Below are 9,267 nucleotides of genomic sequence, written 5' to 3' on the forward strand. Positions count from 1 at the left end.
CTGCGGGGGGGCTTTCCCGAGAAACTCCCATCCCTGGCACCCCACGCGTGGGGTCGGGCCGAGCCCCATCCCTGCGGCACCCACCCTGCCCCTTCTGCTCCGGGGGGGGACGCCGGCGCCCCGCAAACCGCTGCCACCCGCGCCGGGGCGAAGCTCTCCGGCGGGCACGGAGCGGTGCGGGGCCGGGACCCTTCCCACCTGCACCACCTGCAGCCGGGGGGGGCCCGGCCCTCAGCACCCTCCCGCCGGCCTCGCTCCCCCCCTCGGCCGCCCCCGGCCCGCTCCGCAGCGGCCCCGAAACGCGCCCGGCCCCGGCTCCTCCGAGGAACCTTTAATTGGCGGCAGGCGGGATTTTTATTTTAAGAGTACCCCCCAGTTTTTTGGTTTTTGGAGCAACAAATTCCCGCAGCAGAGGGGAAAAGGGCGGGCGCTGCCCCCTCCCTGGGCTCCGTTAGGAAATGAGAGATCCCAGGGAAATCGCGGGGATGGGGGAGCCGGGCGCGCCGTCCAGCTCCCGCTGCAGGGGAAACGGGTGAAGAGCAAAATTGTTGGGTGAAATCGATGGGGCCGGAATAATAGTGACGGGCTGAAATCGGCGACGGGCTGCAACCTAAAGGGAACGGTTAATTCCCGTAGGAATTTATACATCAAACGAAAAGCGCGTTGAGACGGCCGATAGACCTACTGAAAACAGCCCCGGTTAGGAGGAGCAGGGCTCTGGACCGAGCCGCGCTCCTGAGCTGCTTTGCGAGGTGCCTTTTTTCGGAGAGAGGAAGATCAGCTGGGAAAAGGTAGAGCGACGATTTAAAAAAAAATAATAATAAAATTAAAAAAAAAAAATCAACTCTCCCTGGTTAGATGAATAATTAAAACCTCTTTATTTAGACGCAGCCGTTTGGCTGCGGGACCTGTTGTCTGCCCGGGGCCCCGCGGGCTCCCTGCGGCAAAGGGCGCTCGGGGCTCGCCGGGACCCTGCCGGGACCGCTCCGCACCCGGCCCCCGCTGCCTCTGCCCCTGCCCCTCCCGGCACAAACTTCGCCCCGTTTGAAGCCAGGCGGGTGAGGCCAGCAGAGCTCACTCCTGCGCCCAAAACGCGCCATCCCGCAGGTTTCCCCGGCTGTAAAGAAAAGATCCGACCGAGGAATTGGAGCGTTGTTTTTCGTTTTTTTCTTTTTTTTTTTTTTTTCCAAAAATCATTTATAATTTATAAAGTGACAAAATAACATACTGTTAGCCCAGGAATATTTGAGTCTTTACACATTCGGGTTGAAACAATTTTGGTTTTAAACGAGATCGGCTACAAAGAGTGTATAACCAAGTGAACACGGAGCGCATCTTTAAAATACAAAATACAAACTACTAGTTGAAAACCCGTAAAATGGAAATACGCATGAATAAACCTGTTATAGCTAATAAACGGCTCTGACAAAGTTGAAAAGATTACGAGATTATTATCCGTCTGGTTAAAAAGAAAAAAAAAAAAAAAGAAAAGAAAACGAAAAACCAAAAAAAAAAAAAAAAGAGAAGAAAAAAACGAAAAAAGCGAACGGAGAGGGGTGCCCGAGCACCGGCTCCAGCGGCGCCGCCGCTCTTCCCAGCGCGCTCACAGTGGCGCTGCCCTCGCCTGCAGCCGGCACCCCCAAAATCCCATTTATTTGGGGACGGGGGGGACAAACCCGGGGCCGGTCCCTCCCGGGGCAGGGAGCACTTTAGGGAAGCGGCGGAGGCTCGGCGAGCTGCCCGGCCTCCGGCTCCAGCGGCGGGGCATGGCTCGGCGGGGGCTTGGGGGCGTTTTGGGGGGTTCGGGGGGCCGGCGGCGCCCCCCACCCCACTCCCACCGCCCAGCCTGCCCGGGGCGCGGCGGCGGCGGCCCCGCGGGGCTCCCGCAGCGGCGGGCGGGCAGCGGGAGCCAAAGCCGGGCCGAGTGTGACACCTACCTGCCAGCGCCGGCAAGCACCGCGCCCGCGGCCGGCTGCGCACCCGCGGCCAGCCCCGAGCCGGGCCGGGGCCCCCCCGGAACCCCCTGTCCCCCGGTCCCCTCCCCCCCGCGGTCCCATCCCCGGGCACCGCCGCCGCGCCAGCGAGGGCTTAAATCTGGCAGAAAATCGAACTCATTAGCAAAGTTCACCAGCTGATTGCTTTGCAGAAAACGCGACACTGATTGCGAGTAATTAGGTTAAAAGCCGGGCCCGCGCTCCGAACAAGTGCCTTCGCCTCTGGCCCGCTCCGGGGGCCCGGTACCGGCGCTGCCCCGGCCCCGCTGCGACGAGCGCGGCCCCCGGGGCTCCCCCCGGGGCTCCCCCCGGCCCCGGCCCCGCGGCAGGTGCGGAGCGGCCCCGGTGCGTCCACCGGTATCTGCCCGTGGCAAAAAAAGAGGGGTTTTGCTTCTGTTAAAAATCTCTTTTAATTAAATATTTGCGTTTTACAAAGGCGACTGCAGGTTGGGGTTTGTTGGTTTTTGTATCTAAGAAGTATAACCTAGGTCCTTTTTTTTTTTTTTCTTTTTTTGCGTTATAGTTTAGCTCACACCCAAGGAAAAAAAACAATAGGCATAAAAAATTAAATTAAACTTGTATATATATATTTTTAAAACTATGAAACAATTCGGAAAAAGACACAGAAATGTATATATTTATATTACGAAAACAACATTAATGCCTGTACAGGTGTCTTGATTTCATAATTTACTTCAAAGATACTGTATTATCAATTTAAATACAAAAAAGCTACATTAAATATACAGAATAAGATTTCATACAAATCTTTCTTCTTTGTGTGTGTGAGAGAGAGCGTGTCACTCGTTGGCTTTTCGCTTGGTTAAGACATTTCGGGGCGGTTTCCCCCCAGCCCTTTCCAATAGACTCTATAAACTTCTGGGGGGGCGCAGGGGGAGGGGGGAGCTGCTCTTTTTCTGCTCGCTTTGTTTTGCCTTTCTTTTGGTAGTGGAAAAATAACTGCCGAAGCAATTTAGCATTTCTTTCAATAAATTAAAAAAAAAATAATAAAGGAAATAATAATAATAACAGAAGAACCAAACCACAGTCCCGGGCCGGGGGGCGGAGGGGGGGGGTAAGGAGGAGAAGCCGGTATTAAATGTTGGACATACCTTTCTTCAGTTCGTAAGGTGAGTCTTTGCAAAGGTCTACCTGGGCCTGGCTCCTGCCCAGTTTGCTTTCCTTCGCCAGGCTCTCGGCTCTGTTGAGGACAGTCTGGTTTAATCCATTGAAGGGGGCGCCGGGCGCGGCGGCCCCGCCGGCGGGGTGCCCGTGCAGGGCCCCGAAGGAGCCGTAGTTCGTGTAGCCGGGGTAGAAGGGCGCCGTGTAGTAGAGGGGCCGCGGCAGCACGGCCCCGTTGGGGAACGGGCACTGCGCCCCGGGCGAGCGCGGCCGCGGCGGCGAGGGGCGCGGGGGACCCCCGGCAGCGCCACCGCCGAGGACGGGGGGCCCGGGGGGCGCCGCCTCGCCGCCGGCATCCTTCGCCTTGTCCGCCGAGGTGGCGATCTCAGCCAGCGACCAGAGCTTGGGCTTGGCGAGGGCCGCCTGCTGCGGCGAGTGGATGACCGAGGGGGCGGCGGGCAGCAGCGGGTGCAGCTCGGCGGCGGCGGGCGGCGGCGGCCCGGTGGTGGCGGCGGAGGGTGGCCGGTACGGAGGGGGCTCCTCGCCGCGCCCCCCCGGCGGGGAAACGCCGGGCGCCTTGGGCAAGGCCGGCAGCCCGTCGAGCCGCTCCTCCGCCGGCTCCTTGCAATCCGAGTCGCTCAGGCCGCCCTCGGCCTCCCGGGGGCTGGGGGGCTCCTGCAGGCGCTCGCAGCCCGGCGCTGCCTTGGGCTCCGCCGCTCCTGGAGGGGAGGGATGGGGGGGACAGGGCAGGGGGAGTCGGGGGCTGCTCGGCGGCTCGCCCCGCGCCCCCCGGCCCGGCCCCCGGCGCCCCCCGGCTCCCCCCGGCAGCCCCGAGGGCTCCGCTGCCCTACCTGTGTCCGGCGAGCCGGGGTCCCCCTTCGGGGCGTCCTCGGGCTTGTGCGGCTCGTCCTCGTCGTTCTTCTCCAGGTCGATGTTCTCCTCCTCCTCCTCGTCCTCGCTGCGGTTCCGCGGGGTCCAGGTCATCTTGTTCTCCTTCTTCAGCCTCCGCCGCGCGTTGGCGAACCAGGTGGAGACCTGGGTGAGGGTCATCTTGGTGATGATGGCCAGCATGATCTTCTCGCCCTTGGTGGGGTAGGGGTTCTTGCGGTGCTCGTTGAGCCAGGCCTTGAGGGTGGCCGTGGCGTCCCGCGTGGCGTTCTTGCGGTACGCGGGGTCCCCGTAGGGGTAGGAGCCGAGCGGCGCCGCGTACGGGTGGTAGCCCAGGGAGCCGGCCATGCCCGGCGGGTGCTCGTAGGGCGAGCCCTGCGGAGAGAGGGGACAGCGGCCCGGCGGGGCGAGGCGACGTGAGGCGGCCGCGGGGCGACAATGACACGGCAAGGACAGCGCCGGGCCCGGCCCGCGGCCCCCGCCTCGCCCCCAGCGCCGGGCCCGGCGCGACCGCGGCCCCCGGGGGAACGGCGGGGGTCGGAGGGGAGGGGGGGGGCGGCCCCGGGAGGCTCCGGCCCCGGGAGGCCGCTTACGGGAACGCGGAGCCTCGCCCCGAAAAGCCGGCGGTGGGCAGCGCGGCCGGGGGACCCTTCCCTTCCTCTCCTTCTTTCCCTTCCCTTCCTTCCCACCTTCTTTTCCCTTTCTTCCCGTCTTTTCCTTCCCTTCTCTCGTTTCTCTTCCCTTCCTTTCCCTTCTTGCCCCCGGGCTGCCACCGCAGCGGGCAACCTGCCGGGCCCCGGCGGCCGGGCCGGGCCGTACAGGGCGGCTGCTCCTCCGGGGGCTGGAGGGGGGAAATAAAGGGAAAAGGGGAGAAAGGCAGAGAAAAGAGGGAAAGAAAAAAACGAGGAGAAAAAAGGGAAAAGGGAAAGAACTCCGTGCAACTCCGCCTGGACGCGAACCGGGGGGGAGAAGCGCAGGCAAAGTCCCCGCTCCTGCTGCTTCGGAGGGAGCGCGGGGCTGGGGCTGGGGCTGCCCCGGGCCGGTCCCGCGGAGCCCCCCCGGCAGCGCCGAGCCCGGCCGCCCCCTGCCCTGCCCCGCCGGGCGGCCGGGGATTAGAGCCGGGCCGTAATGAAGCTGCCCAATTAGCGCCGCGAGGGGAAAGTTGCCTGGCTTTACCGCCCGCATTTCGCCCACCGCCGGCCGCTGATGCGTTCGTTCCCTTTCAAACCACAACAAGAAAATTGTTGCGGAATAAAAGTGCTCCTTTATTTTTAAAATTTATATCTATCTAGAGAGAGAGATTTTGTGTTCAAAGGAATGAAACCCGTCCCCGCCCGGCCGCTGCCCGCCCCAGCCCCGTCTCGCCCCGGCCGCGGCGGCTCCGAAAAAAAACTAAAAGGGGACCGAAAAAGGGGGCGCCGGGGACTAAAAAAGGGGGCGCGGGGGACCGAAAAAGGGGGCGCGGGGGGCGCGGGGCTGCTCTTACCACGTAGGAGGTGAAGGCGGCGGCGGCGGCGGCGGCCGGGTCGGTGCCGTACTGGAGGTGGGAGTTGTAGCCCGGGGAAGGGGCGGTGAAGGCGGTAGATCCGGCATAAGGGGAAAAAGCGGAGCCCGACGACGATCTGCCGAGCTCATCGGTCCTGGGGCCGGAGATCACGCTGGTGCTGTACGCCGGGCAGGAGTAGAGAGCCAAGGACGCCGACGGCTGGTACAAGTAACCCTGAGGATACGACATGGCCAGGCGCACACATATACCCGGGGGGGAGCCCGGGGCACCGGGGGGCGGCTGCCGGGCTGGGGCGGCTGCGGCCGGGGCTTCGCGGGCGCCTCTCGGCCCTGGCCCGGCGGGCAGCGGCGGCACCTTGCTCCGCGCCGCTCCCGCAGCCTGGCACCGCGTCCTCCGCCGCCCCCGCCGCTCGCTGCTTTTCCCCCTCTGCTCCTCGCTCTCTCTCCCCCTCGCACCGAGAGGAGGGCGGCTTGTTGGTTTGTTTTTTTTTTTTCTCTTTTTGTGTTTTTTTTTTTTTTTTTTCTTTTCTTTTCTTCCTTCCTTCCCCCCCTCTTTTTTTCCTCCTCGCTCTGGCTTTCCGAAGGGTCCTGCCAAGATGCTAAGTTGGAAATCGCAGCTCCTGACGCCTTCTAGCGCGGCCCGCCGAGGCTCCTCCTTCGCGGGGTGTTGTCAGCGCCAGGACTGGCAGGACCCCGCCGGGCTCCGCGGCCGGGCCCAGCCCGCGGGGGGGCTCCGCGCTCCCCCCGGCCCCCCCGGGCCCTCCCCGCCGAGCCGAGGCTCAAGTGCGCCGGCTCCTGGCCCGCAGGCACCGCTCCGGCAGCGGCGGGAGGGAATAATGAAAAATAGGCAGATTTAATGCGATTTATTAGCCGCCCGCCCCCCCCATCCATCCCCACCCCTCTGCTCGCTGCCCCCCGCCCCTCCCTCCAGCGAGCGGTGTGTTTGGGGGGGGGGGGGGGGCGGTGCTTTTTGGGGGCGCTCGGCGCATCCGCAGGGGTGCGCGGTCACTGAGCGCCGTCGGGGGGCGGCGGGGGGGCGCGGAGCCCCCTCGGGGGTGCAGCCGGCGCTGTCTGGAACGCGGCGGGGCCCGGGGGGACCCGGCAGCGGCCCCGCTGCCCCCAGGCTCAGCCCCAAACGGGCCGCGGGCGGCGCCCCCCCCCCCACCGACGGCGGGGGCTCGGGGGGCGACCCCCGGCGGGCAGGAGGCGGCCGGGCCGGGCCGGGCGGGGCGGGCGCGCCGCGGACTACATTTCCCATCGGCCCCCGCCGCCGCCGGCCCCGCCCTCGCCCCTCCCGCCGCCCGGTTGGCCGCCCTCCCGCGGCCGGCGGGCCGTCCTTCGCTCCCATTGGCCGGCCGCGCAGTCGCTCGACGCGGGGTGGGCGGGGCGGGGGGAGCGGCCGGAGTGCGGAAGCGGCGCTGGCAGGAGGCGCTGCGCCCCGGGGCGGCCTCCGGGGGAGCGGCTCTGGGAGAGGCTGCCCCGGCGCTGCGGGGCGCCCCCTGCCGGCCGGGACGGGAAGGGACGGGGCGGGACGGGCCGGGGCTGCCGCCGGTGCCGGGCCCCCGGGACGCGGCCGTGCCCGGTGCCAGCAGCACCCCGGCTGCAGCCCGGCGTGGCGGAAAAAGCAGCAATCCGCCCCAAAAAGCAGCAATCCGCCCCAAAAAGCAGCAATCCGCCCCAAAAAGCAGCAATCCGCCCCAAAAAGCAGCGATCCGCTGTCCGCCCGCCCGCCCGCAGCCTGGAGGAGCCGCGCGCTGCTGCCGGTAGGTGCGGGTCGGGCTGGGAGCAGCAGCGCCGTGCGGGGGTTTCTCCCCGCTGGGTTGCCCCCGATGGGGTCTGCGAGCCGCCGGCGTGCTCCTGAATTTACTTAAACCCACTCCTCCGCCTTTAAATTCAGCCGCCTGAGCAAGCGATTAAAACTCTCCGTTTCCTAGCCTTTAATCCGACGGGCTTGCCCTGCAGAGCTTTTTAAAACGATCTCTGCTGGCTTTACTACCCAGACTCGAGCAGAATGTTAGGCATAAGTAGAACCTGAATTTGCCACAACCACACGAAACGCAGCGACCAAACCTTAGCAGTATTTGAGCTTGCATATTTAGGCGTTTTTCCACGCTGGTTTCATTTGCATAAGTTCATTTAGGATGCGCAAACATCTGCGGGACGGGCTAAAAGAGCTTAATAAAATAGCGCATGAAGATCTAACAGGGATTGCCGGTGAGTATTTTCCTTTTGGAAGGGGAAAAGGTTCGGGGTGGTTTTGAAAATAACAGCAAATAATATATGTGAAAAGTGCAGCGTTGGTCGTGTCTGGCTGTGAGGGGTGCAGTTGCAGGTGGATTGTGTTGGATGGAGTTAAACTTAGGTATCTCGAATATGATACACTTAATCTAATTACTTTAATAGCTACTTTCTGTTGAAACTTTAAAATCTACCGACCCTGGCTTTTGCTGCAGTCTGTAGAGATCTAATCGTCTGTGTGTGTGCCTGAGATGTAAAACTTAGTGTGAAGAGAGGCAACAGATTGGTTCCGTCATATGATTTTGTTGGTTTTGGTGGTGCTTTTTTTTTTTTGAGTGTACTTAAAAGATTATGATGGATAATGCTGTCTTGCCAAAGAATGCCGACACAGGTGTTCATCATTATCTTAATTAAGATCCTGAGAAAATGTCATCTTTCGGCATGAATTATGAAGGGAGATGCATTAGGAGATCACTTCAACTCTCTCTCTTTTTTTTTTTTTTTTCTTTTCTGCAGGGGTAGATGAGAAGGAGGCTGTTTTCTCAAAACCTTTTTGATATTTCTTTATCGGAATACCTGACCAAAGACACTCACTGCATAATTTGTTTCCCCATTTCAATTTGTGAGTGTATTATCAAGAGATCCATAGGAGACAAATACTCTGTTAAAGACTGCTCGTATTAAGAAAATACTGAGACAGATAGCAGGGGAAATTGGCTGCTACGAGGTGTCTTATATAGTGTATTTTAAAATATTAACAGTAAGTAAGAGCAGAACAAAGCAAATACATGTGAATATATAGATCTATTAACTGTAAAGAAAACAAAAATACTTTATTCACCTTCACGGTACCATAGTAGTAAAGCTAATTAGCCTGCAAAGGAGAGTGAGGGGCTTGTGTTTTTCTCTGTTGAATCAATACGTTATTAGCTGGAGAGCAGCTAAAGCAGTGCACCTGAAATATCAGCAGAAGCATTGGCAGCAGAACGCAGGGCGCTTTCCTGCAGCCGATGGCTGGTGCACGCTGCCGCTGCCTTCCCCAGGACAAGGTGCTGGGCATTACGGGGTCACTGCGTGCCGTGGAAGTGCCAGCCTCGGGTGAGTCTTAGGGCAGAGCCCCACGAGATGTCTGCAGCTCCCCTGTTGTTCCTGCTGCCTGCGTGTACTTTGCCTGGGCATCGACTTGTTAGTGCTCGAGGCGGTGGTGGGCACCTCCGTGGGCACTGCCGACAGCTCTCCCCTGCTGCCTCTAGCCACTGGGCGTTGGGGAGCGTAGGTGCACTCCTGTCTTGTTGTTTTCTCAGCTAGCCTTTATTCCTAAAATTACTTTTTTGACAGGAACCTGATTATCAGTCTTAGTTCTTTTTTCAGGGAAATTGTTTATTATGTGGAATAAAACCATGCGTGAGTGCAGCTGGCAGTCCTTAAATCCAGTCCATACTTACTGTATTGAACATGCAGCTCCAAAGATCTTGACAGTATCATGGGAGAACCTGAGACTGCATTTCAGTTTCCTTGA

General features: G+C 60.9%; 1 protein-coding gene across 1 annotated transcript; it reads right to left on the bottom strand.

Annotated features, from left to right (window-relative positions):
* Window positions 1-2,696: 2,696 nt before the first annotated feature.
* On the bottom strand, window positions 2,697-6,171 carry IRX5 (iroquois homeobox 5). Its single transcript, XM_084294660.1, has 3 exons — window positions 5,491-6,171; window positions 3,968-4,379; window positions 2,697-3,835 (listed from the first exon to the last, which is right to left on the bottom strand). The coding sequence occupies exons 1-3, from the start codon at window positions 5,737-5,739 to the stop codon at window positions 3,090-3,092; spliced, it is 1,407 nt and encodes a 468-aa protein (XP_084150786.1). The 5' UTR covers window positions 5,740-6,171; the 3' UTR covers window positions 2,697-3,089.
* Window positions 6,172-9,267: the final 3,096 nt, after the last annotated feature.

This window comes from Netta rufina (genome assembly GCF_964035555.1).
Source record: "Netta rufina genome assembly, chromosome: 13".
Classification (NCBI taxonomy): domain Eukaryota; kingdom Metazoa; phylum Chordata; class Aves; order Anseriformes; family Anatidae; genus Netta; species Netta rufina.